At 44.3% G+C, this 21,266-nt stretch overlaps 3 protein-coding genes across 5 annotated transcripts; 1 reads left to right on the top strand and 2 right to left on the bottom strand.

Moving 5' to 3' along the window:
• Nucleotides 1-2,118: 2,118 nt before the first annotated feature.
• On the bottom strand, nt 2,119-3,453 carry dpm3 (dolichyl-phosphate mannosyltransferase subunit 3, regulatory). The gene is made up of 2 exons (XM_088319123.1): nt 3,241-3,453; nt 2,119-3,024 (listed from the first exon to the last, which is right to left on the bottom strand). The coding sequence occupies exon 2, from the start codon at nt 2,997-2,999 to the stop codon at nt 2,715-2,717; it is 285 nt and encodes a 94-aa protein (XP_088175249.1). The 5' UTR covers nt 3,000-3,024; nt 3,241-3,453; the 3' UTR covers nt 2,119-2,714.
• A 50-nt stretch (nt 3,454-3,503) lies between these two features.
• Nucleotides 3,504-19,932, top strand: LOC148321587 (protein S100-A1-like). The gene is made up of 6 exons (XM_088319120.1): nt 3,504-3,558; nt 3,917-3,982; nt 4,070-4,177; nt 18,081-18,265; nt 19,356-19,522; nt 19,649-19,932. The coding sequence occupies exons 5-6, from the start codon at nt 19,382-19,384 to the stop codon at nt 19,808-19,810; spliced, it is 303 nt and encodes a 100-aa protein (XP_088175246.1). The 5' UTR covers nt 3,504-3,558; nt 3,917-3,982; nt 4,070-4,177; nt 18,081-18,265; nt 19,356-19,381; the 3' UTR covers nt 19,811-19,932.
• On the bottom strand, nt 10,510-17,615 carry trim46b (tripartite motif containing 46b). Of its 3 annotated transcripts, XM_088319103.1 has the most exons (12): nt 17,350-17,615; nt 15,977-16,238; nt 15,681-15,858; nt 15,370-15,568; nt 15,166-15,312; nt 14,975-15,070; nt 14,163-14,416; nt 13,712-13,833; nt 13,272-13,610; nt 12,184-12,413; nt 11,917-11,984; nt 10,510-11,778 (listed from the first exon to the last, which is right to left on the bottom strand). In XM_088319103.1, the coding sequence occupies exons 1-12, from the start codon at nt 17,407-17,409 to the stop codon at nt 11,337-11,339; spliced, it is 2,397 nt and encodes a 798-aa protein (XP_088175229.1). In that variant the 5' UTR covers nt 17,410-17,615; the 3' UTR covers nt 10,510-11,336. The 3 variants fall into 3 exon arrangements, with proteins under 3 accessions (XP_088175229.1, XP_088175227.1, XP_088175228.1); XM_088319101.1 differs by having other exon boundaries at nt 15,166-15,568; XM_088319102.1 differs by lacking the exon at nt 17,350-17,615 and adding an exon at nt 16,703-16,802 and having other exon boundaries at nt 15,166-15,568.
• Nucleotides 19,933-21,266: the final 1,334 nt, after the last annotated feature.

Raw genomic sequence — 21,266 nt, 5'->3', positions numbered from 1 at the left:
TTTTTTTCCATTTATTTTATTTATATTTTTTGTTAACAATTTTGAAATTATTTTTTTCACAGATTGATCATCACTTTGGGGCCTTTTCTATTATTTCTATTTTGAGGAAACCGAAAGAACAGGAGGAGACCGATGGAATTTCCTCTTTTTCTACTGCAGCCTTGGCGGAGGTCTGCTCAAGTGCTAAGTGCGTTCATAACCCGTTGGCCTTAAAGTGACAGGACTGCTAATCGGGTTAGCAACAATGGAGGTGTGATGACGCTGCAAGGGTGACACAATGTTTACCTCGGAGAAGTTTGCCTTTTGCCACTTGGTGTGACCGCAAACGTGACCTTTGACCACTCGTTCGTTGTGATTTCACGTCGTCCGTTCTCTTTACGGTCGTGACAGTAAAAACAGCTGTCGTAGCAAACGCCGGTGCCGCTGACTCACAGCGCCATGTTTTTAAAGTGGGGGGGGGGGACTTTAAATTACAGCTGGTCTCTTAACTCCTTTGAGTGGCTCCGCTGAGCAGAGACGTTTTTCCTTCTGTCACGAAATGGCTTTGAGGTTTTTACGTGTGTGTCATTTTCGCTGCAGCAAAATGAAAACCTTTCACTTGGATTTGCGTCACTGAGACGCGAACAAAATATATTTTTTAAATTATTAATTTATTCATTCGGATTTATATTTGTTGTTTGTTTCGGTTTGGGGGTGCTGATGTGTGCCGAATCCTAGTAAATTCTTGTGCGAAAACAATCAAAATGAAACTTCATCAAACGATGACTTCAAAAGCTAAAATATTTATTTCTACTTTTTGTCGTCTTCTTTTACAAACTTTTTATATTCCGACTAAAATGGAGACGAAGTGACGAAGATTTTCCGGGTAAATGCCAGGTTGCCTTTTTCCAAGTCTGTTCTGACAAGAGTTTGGACGGCGAAAGCGGGATGGCGGTACAGTTCGGGCATGGAAGTGCTGCTGGTGTGTGATAGCCAACTGTTTTTATTTTCTAAGTTACGGGCGCCCGTAATGACGCCTTTGGCCCCAGCTCACCTTTGTTTCCGCACAACGGGGGGGGGGGGGCTGCGCACAAAAGCAGCACTCCTTGCCAGAATCAGATTAGCTCACGGCTACGTACAGTATGCTGCTAACCTTCTCCCTCCGACGGCCCACCAAAGCCGCGTGGGAAGGCAGGAAACTGCCGGATGATGGACGGTTCATCCTGTTCACCGCGTTGCCACAGCACCAGAACACGTCATTTCGCGTAAATTTGGGCTGTAAAACCGAAAAGCTTACTGTAAACACATAAAACAAAAGAACGTTTAACGCTGAATATTTAAATCCCAAGCTGTGCAACTGAAGCGTATAATTTGAATGGTTCACTCGTCTAAAACAACCACATTGCTTTGCCATAAAGTCCGCTTGCTAACTCGGAATGGGAATTTTCATAGACTAAGCTAACGAATAGCATCTATGGAGGTGTTATAACGCTGTAGTTCATAAGCGGTGACACATGTAGACAGGCACTTATCCTAAACAAAACTCAGAGGCGTATATTCTTTATCCTCTGCGAAGATCTAATATTATATGACTATATGACCTTTGACAAACTTTTTGAGATGGAAGGCTGGAACAGGTAAGTGGCATTTCTTTTCTTTCGGAAGAACCACTGTCAGCTGTCTAAGATGTCAATCATTCGATATTAGATTTTGGTGAGTAAGTATATTAAGAACTCAAAAGTAAAAAATAATGACAATGCAAGTCAGTCTAAACTTGACTTTGGGAGTAACCAACACAATTGCGTAACATTCTAACGGCATGTACCTGCACACGGACGTGCTGACGCAGATACTTGAGGTCAAGTAGAACAATTTAAGAAATGTAGACTTTTAATGGAGCGAGATTCCTGCCAGAGCCACAGGGTACACACACACACACACAACAAACGTGCGGTTGAACACTGACAAGCAAGAATGATCGGTGGTTAAAATGCATTCTTTTTTTTAAATAAAAGCATCCTCGAGCAGTGATTCTCATCCGCTATGCCATGAGAAATTATCCACTTCGCCATTTCTACCAGCCAGATCGTATCATATTTCTGCATTGAAATAAAGTACTGTTTATCTGTCACAACTTCATACAGTTATGTAAATGTGTTTTTAATGAGAAAATAGCACTATATAATGTATACATACAATTAAATAATTGTTGCGTCAATTCGTTGGATATTGTGCTGCTCCTTCTGCCTTGGCGCCTTGGAGGCATCTGTTTCTTAGTTATAACAGCAACACAGATGCTATTTACTATCCCGTCTATGGCATTTTGCATTGTTAGCATAAGACTCATGTCGCCGACTTTTTCCTTTTACCTTCATTTATTTGTAAGTTTAAAAATATACATTTCTGTTACATGATCACCAGAACTCACTTCATTTATTTTTATTTTTTTATGGCGGAGGTGTTGTTGTCATATTGCACCTTCAATATTCCACACACACTGTTGATGATGTGTACGTTCATAAGAAGGATGCCCAAAAATTTGACTTTTAGAAACTAGACTACAACAATGTCTAAATGTAACGTTTCCACCCCTTTTGCATGTGTGTTGCAACATAACAAATATAAAACATCTCTGATAATCAACAAAATATATTGTTGTAAATTTATTTACATGTGTGCATGGTCCACAATTGGCTGCCAGTCTCAAAATGCAAAAAAATAAATCTAGTTGTCCGTCAATCGTACATCTTCAAGCCTTTCCTCCTCAAGTCCTTCTTGGCTTCCTTGATTTGCCTCTGGAGCTCCTTGGCCGCATCCTGGCAGTCGTTAAAGGTGGCCACCCGGTAGCCCACCGTGGCCAGGGAGTAGCAGCCGAAAGACACGAGCAGGTAGAGCGGCATCGGCCAGGCCACCTCCCGGTACGTGTGAGGGACGCTCAGGTCCAGTGGGTCGAAGGCGACCAGCACCCAGACGACCAGCACCACCGAGACTCCGAACAGCCACTCCACAAATTTGGTCATGATGACACCAGCACACGCAAGCGATCTGAGAAAGAAAACGGCAGCCATCAATGGGAATGTACGGTTAGCTTAGCTTTAGCATACGGACGGATCTAGAGGTTTTAACTCCTAAACGTTGACTAACCCGCATCTTAAACACTGGGTTCGGACTAGATGAGAATAAAACGTAATTTTGTGTTCAAACTGTTCAAAACCATTTCGTAGTTCCCGCAATAATAATGACATTCCGAAATATACATACCAAGTGATTTTAGACAACACAGTTCAGCGCATGTAAATGACGTCAGAATTACGCGGTGGGTTCTGGGAGATGTAGTTGAGCTTCCTTGCTCGCAAGAAAAAAAAAAAACACTGAAGCAATTCCTCTGAAGCCAAATCACAGACGACTGCCACAATATAAAAGTGGACACTTATAGCGCCGTCTATATATATTTAATCACCTTTTTATCAAAGTACAAACAACGACAAGAAGAATAATCTTTTTCAGCCTGGAGGCTCACGCCCATTTCATAACCAGCACCTGCCTACTTCGAGAATGATCATTTCCTCCCCACACACGGTAAACCACTATTGAAACACACGGCTCTTTTTTGTCTTTGAAAATGACTTATTAGGTTATCTGAACTCTCATGCTGTTGTGGTAAAATACGTTTAATCTGAAATAGTCCGTTTGTGTCGCGCATGGGATGACTACAGTATAGGTAGTCTGCAAGAACACAAATTGTGGCCAGTTGAATGCATTCAAATTAAAACGACTTTTTTTTGTCATAGAAAATAATTTTGCTAGCGTTAACAAAACGGGCGCTAACTAGCCAACTCCTTTTGGGTAATTTTAAATCAATTTTGCAGTGCTAAAGCGCTAAATAGCGTTAGCTGGCGTTTACTAATTTATGCATGCTATGTATTTCATGTTGCAGGTTGGAGGCGATGGAAAAAAGTGTTGCTGGCTGAACATTGGACTTGACCAGCAGCTCTTGAGCAAGGTGAACACTCAACAACAACCTTAAATGTACTCTGTGTAGGATTTAGTGCCATCTTGTGGTGAACTAATAGAATGCAATGGTTTGCAGCGGGTGCATTTTGAAGAACATGCACGATAGTGCATCAGCAAGCCTACCACCAATTTCTTCAGCAGAGGTGCAAGCAAAATGTAATCACAAACAACTTCAAGTGACAAAGTAAGTGCTTTGCATTTCTTATACATGCTCAAGTCATTGAGCGAGCAAATTTGTGATCGGGTGATTTGTCGCTGAGTGTACTTATCTGAAAAAATGACGGCGAAACATGGCAGCCTCTTCCTGTAGGGGAGGTTTGCCCTTCATCATATAATTAACAATTACCAGGCCTATGATTATATATTTTGCATAATATTGAGTGAGATTTTAAAATGAATGAAAACTCCAGCCATCCATTTATTGATTTTATGTCATAATCTACGCCTAATCCCAGGGTTTGGTATAGCAATGTACGCTGTTGTCACTGCCAACAAAGAGAAATTGCTCGTTCCAACTGCTTTCAGCACCGCCCAAAAACAAGTCATTTTGGAAATGGGTTCATCATTAGGCCTCACTTAAAGATCATTAGCTCACGCGAATGTGGATCCCTCCAGAGCAACCGTTCCATTAGGGGGGCCATCAGGAGCAGCCACGGGGTTAATGGTAGTCCAGTTGCTGGGGTGGGGGGCACGCACGCCCCTCTGGGGTCTAGTACATGTAAACATGGCTGATTTAGTTGGGCTTTGAGAAAAATGATCATTAATCTTTGGGGAGCGTGGTGGGTTCTTGTAAGGGTGCAAATGTTTACAGTTTGTCTGCGCCGGCGTTCCTGCACTTGACAGCGTGGCGCAGCTGTTTGTTTTCTTTTGCTTTTATCAGCAGTTGTGTCTATTAGTGGATCCTTTCATGACTGAAGCAAGGCGTCGTTAATTAAAATCCATCGATTGGGATTATTATTTTAAGAAAGGGAGAAATATCCAAGTTCTTGTAATAGTAAAAAAAATGACTGTAGAATCAATCGAATGACATGACATTATTAGAAAAATAGGGTTAAATGTCTACGAATTCATTAAATGTTTTATAATTAATTTGTTTGGCCATTTTTTTTATTTCAACTATTGAATTAAAAAATGTAAATAGTTTGAACTATCATGTATAAATATATATTTCTTCTCCTTTTTTTTTTTTTTTTTTTACAAATGTAAAATTCAGTTTTTAATTCTTTTGATAAAAAATTCCTATTTAAGTCAACATACCTGAAGAAAAATTCAGTTTGTGTGATGAAAGTGTCTTAAGAGTATCACTCATGGTGCATTGGCGCCCTCTTGTGGTAAGCGAAATAATCACGGAATTCAATGTTGAAATTGTGCATCAATTTGAGTGGCTTCAACTTTTTTCGTAAAATTTCAGCGCAGGACATTTCTCGCTGTAGTTCTGTTGTATTTAACTTTTAAGTACCATACGTGTGCATTTATCATTTTTTTTTATTTATATACATTTTATTTATTCAACATTCACACGCAATGCATTTCTATTGAACCATTATTTTAATGCACTTTTTCCAGTCTTAGTCACAATTTTTCCTTGTGTAGGACGTAAACTCTGCTTTCCATATTTTTCCACATTTTTTTCCCAGAGAATATCAAATATTCCCATGTTTTCCCTCACATCTGTGTAGCGTTTCATGTATAGAACATATATAGTTTGACTCCAGGTGGTGGAATCTCTGCACACCCTCCCAGTCATGCATGCACGATTCCTATATGCTTCTTGCTATAAGCAGCAGTATGGATCCTGCGGGGGTGTGCGTGTGTGTGTGTGTGTGTGTGTGTGTGTGTGTCCGCCATTGGGCAGAGTGGCCCTGGCTTCTCCCTGCAGGCTGCCAGCTCGTTTTCCCGTTCCAGTGTTCCGGCTGAGCGCAAAAGCAAAAACGAGAGCTTTGGCAGACGTAAGGCAGCCTGCAGGCGTGATGGAGACGCTGCACTTAGACGACCAATGGGGAAAGCTCGGAGATGAGAAAGAGGAGAGGCCCACAGAGAGAAGGGGTGAAATTCGAGGGTGATGGGGTGAACTGGGGGGAGTCGCAGGTGCAACTTGAACAAGCATTGACCTTTTAATGGCGTGTTAAATCCAGCTGTTCCTCATGCTGACTTTATCTCAATCACCCAAGCGACACCTTCAACTTGACCCGAGGGGCCGGCACAACGCGAAGAGACTTTTACTGTCCACGTGGGGCAAAAAAGTAGAGGAAATGGAAAAATAGTCAAACTAAATGTCACGTTCCATTTTTATTTTAGTTAAGGTTCCTAGCGTGACCCTCCTGACCCCCCCCCCCCCTTCCAGAAAAAAAAATACGGCATCACCCGTGAAATTTTTGGAATGTTCAGTCCCTGAACACTGTTTAGTTTAGTTCTTTTCTCTGCTTGAGCAGCAGCAGCAATGTTTTGGACGCATATATCTCAGGGATGAATCACGAGAGGCCTTAGTCAAGCTCTTCTTTCAGTCTTGATGGAGGGAAAAAGAAAAAAAAAAAAGGATGATCTCTTCTCTTTCTGTTTGGTGCTTGAGCGGTGGCATTTTCAGACTAACATCACTCGGGGATGAGCCGGCTAGTTTGATTTAATAAATAAATAAAAAGCATAACCAAGTCAAAACTGACAATAAGTCACAGCAACAAATCATATTATTTTTTTTTAAGTTCATGGAATAAAGAAACAAATATTTTTAAAATGATAGATTGCATGAAATAAATTCAGTGGTGATGGAAAAAAAAAATACAATAGAATAGCCTCGCGGCATTGAAAGTTCATCCAGCAAGTTTATGTGAGAGGTCGCCTCTCGTTCCATTGAGAAAACATCAATGGAGTTTCTTGTGTGTGTGTGTGTGCAAAGGTCATCGTAAGGTCAAGTGCAAGCGAGCCCGAGCATCTGAGCGCCACACCTGTCCGTCTTTCAAGACTGCAACAAACACTCAAGCACCTGTTTCAGTTTCTTTCCATGCATCAATGCGACCCCCACCCAACTGCTGTCGTAATGAATCCCATCGCACTGACTGCATTTGCCCCCCCCCCCCCTCCCTCGCTTTGTTTGTTGACCTTTACCGGACGCCATTCCGCATTATCTTCACGCCAGCCCTTGCGTAAGCGCACACGGTGGCGCGGACGACAACGCGATCCGACGCTTGTTGTCAGCGTAAAAGCCACCAACAAAGGACGAGCTCGCCGATGTATGCCCCCCCCCCCCCCAAAGCCCCCCCACCCACACCATTGTCCTCCGACGTCCCTTCTTATCTGTCCTCGATGCCCTTTCGCATTAGCATTATTGACGGAGGAACCGATCTTTTAAGAAAGTTCCCTTCGGGACCTTCTGGAAATGTGTGAGATGATGATTATGCGAGGATTCATTTAAAATGAAGAGCGGCCACCCTCAGTATTGATCGGCATGAACGGGTGGAATTGTGTCGCAGTGCATCGCGCCCGATGCCATTTTGGCCGCCTTGCACTTTCTGCCCCAAATCGGAAAAGGTCGAGGGTTCAAAGATTACGGCTTTGCGCCCGGCGCCTTGGTAAACCCCTCGGCATACCGTCCGCCGTTGGCCGCAATCAATCACATTTGTTCGACCGCTGCTCTTGCGTTGGACACCTGGACTTTTAACTTGGCTGACTCAGCAGGTTTCCAAGGCCGTATCCATGGAAAACGCGCATACGTCCACCCCTCACCTGCTCACATCGTCGCTCGCAAAGCGTCGTTAAGCGCCTCTCTTATGGAAACAATAACACTCCAGATGTTATCCTCGCTTTAAAGTAACACCCGTGCTGCTAAAACCTCCAAAAGACTTTCAACTTCCTTTGAGCGAAAAAGAATTCCGCGGATAAGGCCGGCACGTCGCCACTCCTGCGCGTTAAACCAATATTTTCATATTATGCTGACATACCGAGAGAAAAACCGCGACGAGAAACACGATCCGACGCACAATTTTACCGCTAAGCCTCGTAAAGATCCAAGGAAAATTAAGACACTTATTTTACATCAATGTGATTAGAATTAATTTCTTCTGCGGCCAAAATGAAGCGTAATTATATAATGGACAGGAAAAGAAAATAATTTACAAAATACAACAAATATTATTATTACTATTGAGAAATAATACAAAAAAATATATTTTTGGTCAAAAATAAATACTTCAAAATGAAAAGTTTACAAATATAAAAAAAAAGTCTAATCTGCATGAAAATGTATACATTTCACAAAATTATTTTACAAATATTTACATTTTGCACAAATTTGATAAAAATAATAAAATGAAAAAAATATTACTCGTATGTAAAAACATACAAATAATTTGGATTTTAATTTTATATATATATATATATATGTAGATATATATATATATATATATATATATAATATATATTATATATTTGGATATGCTAAAATTATATGTAAAATATTATAATTAAAATATTAGTTTATTCTAATACGAAAATGAATACGTATTTGATCATTTCAACAACCCCCCCAAAAATATATTTATATTTGCAATGAATGCAATTCTAACTGTCTGACATTTTCCCTCATTATGTCGTTTCTCACTGGTGATGCTATCAAACTAGGAAGTTGATGTTTTATGAATACAATTCATCTCTGGCGATTGTTAAAGCGTCTGGAAGAAGAATGTCACGAGGAGGTGTTATTAAATTTAATGGCACCGTTGGATTCCCTTGGCGAATGAGTGGTTAAATGTGGCGCTGCGAGGGCGGGGTGGTTGACTATCACCTGTCCGATTTGATTTGAACGCGCCAGACGGTGAATAATTCATCGCCAAGTGAAAAGTTCATGGCAGGTGAATTGAAGGCAAACACAATTTGAGACGGACGATTTGCACACTAAACGTTGAATAAAAAAACGCGTTTGCGCGAAATAGTCATCAATATTAACCAAGAAATTAAAAAAAATATTCCGATAAGAGATGACCGATTGTGGGAAAACAGGTTGCACCAATAAATCAACACGTGTTTTGGCACCACCTCGTTGGAGACGCTCGAGATGGCGAATTCCAAGCGGATGCATTCTCCAGATGGCCGCCCTGTACACGCCGTCGCTCAGTTTTAGCTCAAGCTCAGTGACCTACGCCCATTAACCCCCAGAACACCCCCCCCCCCTTGCTCCCACTGAAGTCCAGTAAACGATGATCATGGAGATTATGGGTGGGTAATTCCAGCGAGGTCCGAAAGAGAATGGCCATGCTTAATACTGGAGGTGGGGGGGATTACGCGCCCCCCCGCTTGCTTTGTTGTGGCTGCATACCTCCAGTCAGACTAAATGCAATCTGTTGCAGATTTGCTGGGAAGAAAGAAGGTGCTGTCCCGTTGTGAGCGTCTCAGGGGTGATTTATGGAGATGAAAAGTTGATGTCGGCCATTCATCAGTCGTGTCTTGGACGGCATCCCTTAATTCACCCGTAAATCTTCATTCGTCTTTGTCGTTGTGGACCGTTCTGGACAGTTGTGCGTTTACAACGTGTTGCATTTGAGGCTGCAAAGGAAATTTGAGCCACTGAGAACTGCAATGGGCTAATTATTTTTTTTTTTAGCTTTTGTTTGGTTTGGAATTGCCGTTAATCAGCTTCTTTTTCCCCTCTAAAAAAAACAACAACATTTTTTTAACAAATAGAAAAAAAGAAATGTTTCAATACTTTTCCCATTTAGTAATTGCATTTTTCTTATCAACTGCAAAACATCCAAACATAAGGCTTTTCCCTCAATCCTTTCGAGTTAATTAAACACATATATTTTATATATGGAACCCCCCCCCCCCCCGTTTTTAAATCCATAACCAGTAAAGCCTCGCCAGGGATTTACATTACATTCCCATAAGGAATGCTAAACACCGCCATCAAAAGCAGATGGTTCGCAACCCGTGCGGCGCATGTTTGGCTTGGCATGTGGAAATGAGTGAGATTCCACATGTGTTATTATTTTTATTATTTGGAACATGGACAAGGGGGGGGGGGGTTATTGTTATCAACAACAGTATGCCAACAGATGGCGCCCTGCCCACACAGGCTCCTCCATTTCAAACTTGTAGATAAGCATTTCATGTATAATATATAATATAATAATGAAAATATATTCGATGATATGTTTAATGGTCCAATTCCCCGTCTTGATTGTTCTCTCCGATTAAAAGAAGACCACCATGATCTCAAGCGTTTGGAAATAGTCCACATTAAGTATGCATGAAGGTGCGTGATCTGTCCAAGCATTCCAATTCAAATTTTGCTGCGCAGCACATTGCCAAATCTGCAACAATTTATTAAAGCGTTGTTTGTCCAAACAAATTGGTTCCATCTGTGAAGACTTGATAGTTGCAGCGAGGACGACAACCATGGCAAAGCGCATACTTGTTGCTTTGCTGCCCTCTAGCGGAGCATTTTTTAAAAGGCACCCTTAAAGCGGACTTATGGACATTTTATTTTAATTGATTTTAAACTAGGAATGATGACGACAAAATCCATTTTCATTTTTCATTCTGTTTATTTCTCGTGTTTAAAGGTTGCTCGCAAGCATTACAATCAAGAGAGATTTAAAAAATAATAATAATTATTATTTTAGCAACAACTTGTCACTGATCCTGTCGTGACATGTTATGTGCTCGCATAAACAAAACTCCATGTGCAGACGGGTGCAAATACACACATACAGACATGTGGCCTATCGTGTTTTCACTTACAGAATGCACAAACAAGTGTCGAAACTAGTGATTAGCTGAGTGCCAGAGGCGTAATCGCAGCTTCTAATGAATGTCTATCACCTCGTCGCTCCTCCTTACGGCTAATTGAGCACTTTAAAAACAATAATTTGGCATCGGAGCGCTCGTATAGTCTTTAGTTATGTAACGCACGCAAATGTGACACTTAAGGGCATGAAATGGTCGGTATGGCGCTGTAACAGTAGCTTTAAAAATAAATATGCAAGCATCAAATCTACATTTATTAGATCGGTTTTTGACATGAGCCTAAAATGGCCGTTAAGATCCTGTGTCTTTTTGGACGTGGTTTTTTTGAGACTTTTGGTTGGCCTGTCTACCCGATTTCAAGTGAAGAGTTTTAGAAACGTCAAATTCATAAATGTAGAAACACAAATTATAATGCTGTTAATTTAGGGCCGAAGCCTCGCTCTAATACATTTGTTAAGCACGATTATATAATTACACCCGGTGTCGGGTTTAGCAAAAAAAATGAAAGCGATGATTCTTGCAAATAAAAATACACGAAATGTAATTACATTGCATATTTGTTGCCGCAGAAATGCTCTAAAGGCAAAAGACTAAACATTCAAAGTTCAGTTATTTAGATTGGAGCCGCCTCGTGGTTGGATGGTCACCCTCCTTACGGGGGTCTGGTCGGCCCCCCGGTTGGCCACCAGCTCCTGGAGCTGCAGGGCCCCCCCTCCGATGAAACAGAAGGCCGGGCACACCGGGCCCGAGCAGTCCACGTGACCCTCCCACAGGGGGCGCAGGGAGTGGGCGTCGTAGAAGGCCACGCGGCCCTTCTCAAAGTCGAGGGACACGCCGAGCCGGGGGGGCAGCGGGTAGGTCAGGCCGGCCGGGGGGGACGGGCCGTTGCCGTTGGGGTCCGAGCGTTGACCGTTGTGATGGTGATGGTGATGGTAGGTGTGCTGGGGCAGGTAGAGCTTCCCCATGCCCATGGTGAGGAAACAGAAGGGCGGGGCACAATCTAAACCGTCCTCCGCGCCGCTGTCGTGACCGCTATCCGGGTCGTACCTGCAGTGGGAGTCGCCATGATAACGATGAAAGTTTTGCTGATTGAGAAAATATTCGTAATTCTTAACTAGACATTTTAAAATGTATCGCTCGATCATTTAAATGTTTTGGTACCTTCCGAGACAAGTGGCTACTCACCGGGGACTGGCCATGTCTTCTGGTAGATGAAACCACTCCTGCAACTTGGACTCAAGACCAACACCAACCTGAGAAAAAAAAAAAAAAAAGACATTTTGATTCGTTGACTCATTTAGGCATCGGCGACTCTCTTTATTTAATCTGCGGGCGCACGTCAGATGGCAGGAGTGGCCTAAAAAAATTGAGGATCCAGTTTCAGGGTATAGACGACAAGACAAGACAACACAGGTGTACCTAATGTTCTGTCCCACCAGCGTAATCTCGTACCTTGACGAGGTAAGAGCCGGGCTCCACCGAGCACGCCCAGTAGTGTCTCCCTTGCGTTATGGCCACGTCTCCCACCAAAAGGTCCGACGTCAGGTGACAGGAAGTCAGCGTGTGGTCGGCGGCCTGCAGCAAGGAGAGGCCGGGCACACTGCGGGCCGCTCTTTGCTCCTTGCTGACCACCAGTCGTTCGGCATGGAGACCCCAGCGAGAGTCCAGGTAGAAGTTCAGCACTGGGATGGGGACAATGACAGGAAGTCAAGAGCCAGGAGGGAGGACAGGAATCATTGGGAGTGGTCGTGAAATCGATTTGAGGTTGGGCATATTGGTGCAGTGGTACCTTGAAGTTTATTTTGGTCGGTTTCGTCTTCCTGTTTCTGTTCAATGACTCAGCCTGCCGATTATTTAGAGACTTTCCCGTTAAAATGATACGAGATGGCTTGACCAACATGGAATGAACCCAAACACGACCGGGTATCCGAGACTCAAACTTCAATGTACAACTCTCGATACACTGGAAGGATGTCGACCTTTACGCAGACCACTTGGGGAAAATTGACGGCATCACAATGACAGAAGAGCGTTGAACAAAATTTTCAAGGGGGAATACAACTGACGGAGGGATCGTGTGGAATAGCAGGGAGGGGATAAAAACAACAGCCTGCAGGAGTCACTCAAGCGGATCCCTGATTTTAGAAAAGCCTCGTCTTAACAATCTGCAAACCTCATCACCGCGGCGATGCTTCTCACAAGGGTGCAAAAGATGGGGGAAAAAAGCAGCGGATGCGTGTAATGGGCACAAAGAGATAGCAAGGAGGGTGTCGTCGTAGGACACGAGGGCGGGGTCCTGAGTTATGGATTCTTACGTTCTGCAGGTGGCGTGTAGGTGGATTGGCGGCATGGGTGGAGCACTGAAGAGGATGACAAGCTGTGAAATGGAAATAACACGTGAGAGGAAGAGATGAGGAAGTCCAGCAAGTGATGAGTGGATGGAAAAGGAAAATTGTGATGCGCAGAAAAGAGAGAGAATGAATTACAAACTGCGACGCTCCCTTTTTACAATCACAAAAGTAGCTCAATGTCGCCCTCACCTGGTGCTGGAGGGGTGTGCAGGTAGACTTCCTCGCTGTAGTCGCCGTAGCCGGCCTTGTTGCAGCCTCTCACCCGCAGCACATACACGCTGTCCATCTCCAGCCGGTCGATGACGGCGCTCGTTCCACTCACCTCGTCCACGCGCTGCCAGCCCCAGCGGGCGGCCGCCAGCCCGCCCCTATTTCCGCCCCGGGACGCGCCGCCCGGCACCACACCCCTGCGGCGGTACTCAACAGAGTAGTGCCAGGCGGGCGCCGAGTCCGGGGGCAGGCGCCAGCTCAGGTAGAGCTGATCGTAGGCCAAGGAGTGCTGGGTATCGAGGACTGGCGCCAAAGGAGCTGGAGCGACCAAATTAGGGGGAGGGGGGGGGGGTGAATAAAATGTCGAAAATGAATGTTGTTAAATGAACACAGAAATTCATCTCTGGTCTTGTCCGCACCTCGGGTGAAATTCAGCTCCATGAGCAGTTTGAGTTCTTTGGAGACATCCAGCTGGAAATGTCTGAAGGACGGATCGGCAGCCAGAGCAAAATGCTGAAGGTTCTCAATCGCTTTGCTGAACCTATAACGGAATATTTGGCCGAATCATCAAAAAAAGCCGCCACGCGCCACCCAAACGTAACAACAAAAACACAAATGTTTCACAAATTACTCTCGCCCATCTGTGGAGTTTACCTGCTTCCGATTGGCCAACAATCCGACATAATTTGGCTTTGAAAGAACCCTGAAAATGGCCAATCCGGATAATCATGGAGCTGCCTTCCGAGGCTCAATTTCTTTTTCAAACATTCCAGACCCTAAAATGTCGATTTCAACCCAAACCAAAAGCAGGAACCGTATCCGGAGAGCAAAAGTCATTTTGTGTCCTTTCAAGTCTCTTGAGCGGCGCACCTGTTATGCGTCTGGCGAGCAGCCTGCACGAAACAGGGCTGGTCCGTCTCCTTCAGCAGTTCCTGGGTGAACGCGACCAGGCCGGCGTGCTCCATCAAGCTTCGCCGCTCCGCCACTTGAGCCGCCAGCGCCTCGCCGCGCTTGCGCCGCGCCGCCTCCAGCGCCTGAGTGAGCGAGGCGTGGCGCTCGGCCAACGCCGCCGTCAGGTCCCGGATGCTCTGGGCCAGCTGCTCGCGAGCCGACACGCTGTTGACCTGCACGAATTTTAGTATTTGTCATATTGGCGGCGGTGAGGCGGCTGTCATCATGTGACTACTGATCACATGATGCAGTTGTTGGCGTGCCTGTTGTTTATTTTTAACGACGTCATAAATTGCTGCTTCAAACCAAAATGGCGGACTTTCTGCGTGTTTTCCGACATGGCACCTTAAGACTTTTTTGTGTTTCTTCTCGTGATTGATTTTTTTTACGCTGCTAAGGGAAATTGTCTGGAGCAGTTTTTTTTTTTTTTTTTTTTTTAAATGCCTAGAAATTTGTCTTGGAGAAAATTCAAATCACAACGGCTGACTTCCTGTCTTTTCAGACATGGCTTCTTGAAGCTTTTTTTGGGCATTTATTCCTGATAGACATTGCTTTTAAATTTCAAAATGCAAAGAGAAATTTCTTCTCTTAAGGAGCCCATAAAATGGCCCCCTTGAATCAAAATGGCGTCTTCAGACTTTTTTGATTCGATCGGCATTGGTATTAAATTGAATCCTGGGACGTGAAATTTTTTTGCCACGTTTTCATTCATGTCGAACATGGTTAATCACCTCAGTCTGAGTGATGGCGCTCTCCAGCTGTGTAATCTGAGCCAGCACCGTGTCCTGGTTGGACAGAATGTAGTTCATCTCCTTTGTAATCTTCTCCTAAAAAAAGAAAAAGAAAGAAACGAGACAATGGCGATGTTTTGTGTCAAACACGGTTTTGGCTTCACCATTTTGATAGACGAAGATTGCCGCACCTTGAGGGCTTGGCAAGCCTGGGCCACGGGCAGGATCTTGTGTCCCGTGTGCAAGCGACGCAGTTTGCAGAGCGGGCAAAGCAGTCGCTGGCACGACCTGCAATAGAACTGCAGCTTCTCCTGGTCGTGCTCCGTGCAAGTCAAAACCTGCTTGAAGGAGTTGAGTTGACAAACGCGGGATGACGCGAGGCGTCGGCGTCCTACCTTTGGTCGAAAGTGGAGCGTGGGCAAGATGTGCTCGTGCTGCGCCCGCGGAGTCCCCCACGGGTGGTAGAGCTTGAAGCACTCGTTGCAGAAGTTGGCCCGGCAGTCGCCGCAGCCCTTGGTGGCCTCCAGGGTTTGCGGGGGCTTGCACAGCTGGCACATGATGGCCACGCTGCCGAGGCTCACCGTGTGCCGGTACCTGCCGGCGCAACGGAGGGAGCCAACACAGGTCGGGTTGGTTAGCCTGGTTCGGATTACGCCGGAATTTATGGTCAAATTTTGTGGCGCCACCGGTAACTCAGCCAACCAACCTCTCGACAATTCGTTCTAAGGTGAGATTCCGCAGGCAGTCGGTGAGGCCTTTTTCGCCAAGCTCCACGTCACGGCCGCAGGGCACGCAGGGGAAGAGCATGGGAAGGGGCGGGGCCTCCTTGCGCCGCCGCCCGTACCCTGGCGAGCGGGACATGGATGGCGAAGGTGGGTGGGGACCTTGGGAAAAAAAAAAAAAAAAACGGTTGACAGAAATGCAACGCAAGATAATTTGTTCTGAAATGTTTTTCAGTGTTAGTTGAGTTTTCGTTCATGATGGCGACCTCGGCGACCTCACCTGCCCGGAGCACCCGGTCGATGGGCCGCTGTTCGGCTTTGGTCGTGGGCCTGCGCAGCTGTCGGGGGGAGCGCATGTTGGGCGTGGAGGCCGGGGAGTTGGGCTCGGCGGGGAGGTCCGGCGCCGGGTAGCCGCTGGCCACCAGGACCTCGCAGGCGCACATGAAGCACACGCTGTGGAGGCACGGCAGCACCACGGGCTGCTTGACGATGTCCTTGCACACCGGGCAGTGCAGCTCCTGCTCCAGGCTCTTCATGTTGGACTGAAGAAAGGAAATAGATCAGCGTTGAAAATTTGGGTAGCGGAGCAGATGTGCATATGTGGGTGCTCGTGCGCGCGCGTGCGTGTGTGTGTGTGTGTGACTTCACCCAAAAGCTCACCATCAAAATGACAGCGAGTGACATCGCGATTTTGAATTATGACCTGACATGCGGGAACGCTTAAGACGGCACTTTGTGCTGCACAGTCGGCACGTTCCTTCCGATAAAACAGCACACTGAACGTCCGACGAAAGCATCCTGAGGCCGAATATAAAAGCATCGAGCTATCCAGTATAAATGGCGCTACGAGTCATAAAACCAACGTGCATCGTCCTAACCGCCGTTCTTTCTCCAATGTCATCCCCTCTATTTTTCTCTCCTGCTCAAATTCCATCCGTCCTTGCCCCTCGTGTCGCGTCGTAAGCCAAAAGAAGCCGCTGATGCTTCTGCTTTAGCGAGTCCTTACCTTCACCTGCAGGAACCTTGGCGCCATGACACTTTACAGGCACGCACACGGTCGTGCGGCGGCTTCGTCGAGGGGAGGGCGGAAGGAGGAGGGAGCTGGGAGGATGGAGGGGGAGGGGCGAGCAAATCCCATTTTATAGGAATATATTTACAAATATAAACGTGGAAATCACGTGGTGGCGTTTGTGCGTAACCGAATAGGTGCTGAACAATCGTGATTAAAATCATCCCCCCCCCCTTAACCGTGCAGTTGACGCAACCGACAGCTCTGCTGTCTCCATGGCAACGAGCATCCCTGGGAGTCGGTACATTCTCGACCTGCACTGGCTGCAGCCATTTTGCTTTTAAAATGTATTTATATCACATCTTGGGGGGCGGGATCTTTGCACATAAGAATGAAAATCAGTATTTTGATAAATGGGAAAAAAATCATAAATATATTGTGTATTGTCTTTATAGATTTATAAATGTTTCTGCTCTAATCAAATGTATAGCTTCCATTTTGCCTATTTTTTTTTCAATTTCGACACATAAAATGGCCTTCTACTCATAAACGTCAAATTGGCATGCATCAGCTAAAAGAAAAATCACATAGAAATAACACCTATTGTTCACAAATATCGAGCGTTAATATAAATATTTACTCACGCTGATGCGGACCAGCGCGTCCATGGTCGACGTGGCTGTCTTCAAATCCATCACGTCCATGTTTTAGCAGCTTGTTGACAACATCTGCACGTAAAGCTGCTGCTCAGCTGCCATAGCGCGCGCGCGCACACACACGCACACGCACAAAGAAAATAAATGCGACTGTTCTGCCTTCCAGATGACGTTATTATTCAGGAAATAGTTTTTCCTCCCAAATAGACTACATATTTGCCCTTCAGTATAATGCAGCGGATTTGGTCTGGACGTCAAGCCACGCCCACTCAACGTAAGAACCAATCTTTTTCGAGACAGATTTATTTTAAAGATTTTTTCAAATATATTATTTCGTGATGTATTTTGTTATATAATTTACAATCTATAGAATTTTTATCAATCGTTTTTTGATGTGAAAATTCTTCTTAGGTGTTGTTGTTGCGTCGATTGAACACTAGGTGACGCCCAACTCCACCATTTCTCCCTTCTAGGACATGACTTTATTTCCCAACTAAGCAAAAAGCTTCAAGTGCAGTTTTGTGAAAAGTGGGATTGATTTCAATCATTTACGTGAACTATAAATGACTTTTTGCAGCAGTACACATTTGAGTAGATTGTCTGTGAATTTGCTGATTGTGAATCAATTGCCGAGCCAATGGTTTCGACGCACATCGCTGAATCACTATAAGGAGTCCAGTGTGAGTCATCACTCTACAACCACTCCCTCTGACCTGCAGGGTAAAGTTTATTTACGCACCAAACGAACTGGCCACGGTGGATGTCTGCTCGCGGGTTCGCTCACTTCATGCACGCGCAGCGCAGCAGGGCGGAGCCTGCCTATAAAAGCCTGAGCTGCACTTTGGGTCAACTCCTGCGCACTGCAGACTCGCCCTGAGCTGTCTCCCAAGCTTCTTTTTTCACGGTAGGAATTTTAACCTTTTATTGTGCATGTTTCTCATTGACTTTTGTATAGCATGCAGCTATGAACAGTCTTAAATGTTTTTTTAAAGTACCTTTTTGGGTCATTATGCACTAGATTATGAGTGTGAATTAAAGTTGGGTGGACATAAAGCCATCTCGGAGTTTGAAGTATTGCATTCGAAGCTTAATAAATGATGTCAATATTTATTTACGGGAGCACGCCCAGTCATGCTTCACAATCGATAGCTATCCGGTGTACCCTACCTAGGAAATGTTACTGCATGCGAGTCATTTTTAGATTCCCTCGGTCTACTGTCTGAACTGAATCTCCAACGAAAGTGTTTTTTTCCACTCAGAACTACTCTGAGTTTAGTCATGCGGTATGTGGGCAGGTCTTGGTATGCTTAACCCTTCAATGGGACACAGCCCATAATGCATTTTTCAAAGTTTGGACACCGTGTTCATCGATTAAAATGCCAGCTTTGTGCCAGTTCAAGACAAACAATAGAAAAAAAATGTCTCCACCCCAAACCAGAGAGCAACTGGTGCGGCTGTGGGGTAATAATGGCAAAAAAAATAAATAAATAAAGTAATGCTTTTATGAGACTTAATTAAAATTATTACCGTGACAAAATGACTTATACGCTATACATGAATAAATAGGCACATAAAGATAAAGTTAAATAATTTTCACACAAAATTGATCAATAATAAATCTGTAAATTAAAATGTTACATTATAATATACATTATTATTATATGATCATAAACAGATCTTTGCAGAATTTGTAAACTATCAAAATTAATATTTTATTCATATGTGAGAGAATAATCTACATGAAATAAATGCATAAATAGATAATAAATTATGCTTAAGTCAGAACGTATTTTATTTTATCCAAGCAATGTCCTAAAATTTCAACCATTTGCTAGAAAACAGAAAATCTCGAGCGTGACCCTCAAAATTTTGGAGCACCTCTGGAAGAAAAACATTTGAATCAAAACCTGGCATTTTACACAGCTGCTCTGTGTATATTGTATTCATCATATTCTGAACCAAATGAATGTTTCACTGTGAATTGCGATCCGCAGTGCGACTCGGACCCGAGCGAGCAAACATGCCTTCAGAACTGGAGACGGCCATGGAGTCTCTCATTGTGGTGTTCCACCGCTACGCTTCCAAAGAAGGCCGGAACGGCACCCTCAACCGACGGGAGCTCCGGGAGCTGATGGAGAATGAGCTATCAAACTTTTTAAGGGTACGCCATCAATGCCTCTCCTCCAATACGTGAAAATCCACGAGAGAATGACTAGTTACAAATATATAAAATATTGCGTTTATCGCCGCGAAACACTGTTCCTGAGATGGATCTTTGCATTTTCAGTCCCAGAAGGACCCGGCTGCCGTGGACAAAATCATGAAAGACCTGGACACCAACAAAGATGGCCAGGTGGACTTTGAAGAATTTGTGTCCCTGGTGGTGGGACTGTCCATCGCATGCGAGCAGTGCTATCAGTTGCGCATGAAGAATCTGGCCAGAAAGTGAAGGAAGAAATGGCTTCCAGGAGAGAACATCATACATCAAAGCATTTCATCGTTTTTTTTTTTGTTTTTGTTTTTTTTTTCGGTCTCGTGTCCATTAAAATGTCTCTAAGGATTTAAAACCTATCCCTTGACTTGTGTTGTTTTTAACATTTCATGCATCGTGATACAATATCATCACTCAATTTGCGATGATAACAAGAATTAGGCGACCGCAAGTTCACGCAGTATACCGACGAGTCAAAAGAGGAAACCAGCTTCTTTAAAATGTTACTTTTGAAGTAATATCGTTTTTGATGCCGGTGTATCAATTCTGCATTATTGATATCGATAGTTGATGTCAGTGTATCGCGATACCATATAAAGATCTATATTGATACGAAGTGTGTATTTGATGTCGGCGTATTTCTACTGTGTCATTTACGATGCTACTGTGCAGTCCAACGTTGCGATTTGAAGCTGATGATTTTATCGTGATGCAATGTGTCGATATCTGGCGCTCCCGTTTCGATACTATATTGCAAGCCGTCACGCAATGTAACACACAATCGGAATTGGTCCGACCCTTTGGTGCGATGGACCAACTCCCACAGTTGTTCATACGCCACAGGAGTCAAAGTACACGAGACCCGCTCCCTCTTTGCTGATAACAAATTATCACGATGCTGGGAGAATGTCTGGAATGTTCCACAAACACGCCCTCACTCTTATAGGATGCGTTAAGACTTATGGAGGTTGTGTTTTACGTGAGGAAAGACTGCTCCTGAGTCACTCGGCACTTTGGCCCATCCGTGTTTTTCCACTCAATACTTCTCTTTGTGCCGAATGTCAGCTGAATGTTGCGTAACACCACAAGTACGGCCAACTTTTACCACTCAAATCCACTTCCTTGGGATTGTTGATCAAATCCACTTTATTAAATGTCTGAATCATAGATTGGTTTGATTAGAAACGAGTACTCCAATTATTTCCCTCAATGCAGGCCTTAAAAAAAAAGGCTGGAAGTAAAAAATCTGGTCAAAAGAGGGTGTAACAACACAAGAGCTGCGCACACAGGCACGCACGCACACGCCCTCTTTCCAGTTTCTATGGTTACAATGCAAAACATAGGCATCTTGCTAGGATACGATGGAGCGTGTGTGTTGCATTCGTTTTGCTTTGAGTGTAGTGTTCTCTTTTGAACACTAGAGAACATTAAAATCACCAGTGATATTATGTTGTTTTCTATTCGACCACTAGGCGGCGCCAAAAAATTCCAGTCTGCTGTGAGAACATTTTAATGGGGGGGCTTGCAGAGACCAGTCCAGTTCTGAGCCTTAGAGCTTTTCAATTTTGTGGCCGTAATTGCTCGGAGGCTTACGCTGTTAGCCGACGCTGACCTATGCGATACGTGCTTCGCGTATATATTGCAGCTCTGCTTACCTTTTGGCTGAAGGGTTTGTGGGTGTTTCTGCATGAAT

The sequence above is a fragment of the Idiotropiscis lumnitzeri genome, chromosome 16, assembly GCF_059441095.1.
Source record: "Idiotropiscis lumnitzeri isolate Australia: NSW breed Sydney's pygmy pipehorse chromosome 16, RoL_Ilum_1.0, whole genome shotgun sequence".
Classification (NCBI taxonomy): Eukaryota; Metazoa; Chordata; class Actinopteri; order Syngnathiformes; family Syngnathidae; genus Idiotropiscis; species Idiotropiscis lumnitzeri.
The sequence above is the reverse complement of the archived record's forward strand: the minus strand, read 5'-3'. Positions and strand labels throughout refer to the sequence as shown.

Bases quoted from the DNA above. Each gene is read 5' to 3' on its own strand.
- LOC148321587 (XM_088319120.1), top strand. From the start codon at position 19,382: ATGCCTTCAGAACTGGAGACGGCCATGGAGTCTCTCATTGTGGTGTTC. The intron at 19,523-19,648 runs GTACGCCATCAA...TTGCATTTTCAG, and splicing joins AGCTATCAAACTTTTTAAGG to TCCCAGAAGGACCCGGCTGC.
- dpm3 (XM_088319123.1), bottom strand. From the start codon at position 2,999: ATGACCAAATTTGTGGAGTGGCTGTTCGGAGTCTCGGTGGTGCTGGTC.
- trim46b (XM_088319101.1), bottom strand. From the start codon at position 17,409: ATGGACGTGATGGATTTGAAGACAGCCACGTCGACCATGGACGCGCTG. The intron at 16,239-17,349 runs GTGAGTAAATAT...TCCTTTCTTCAG, and splicing joins ACGCGCTGGTCCGCATCAGC to TCCAACATGAAGAGCCTGGA. The intron at 13,834-14,162 runs GTGCGCCGCTCA...ATTCCGTTATAG, and splicing joins GCTCGCCAGACGCATAACAG to GTTCAGCAAAGCGATTGAGA.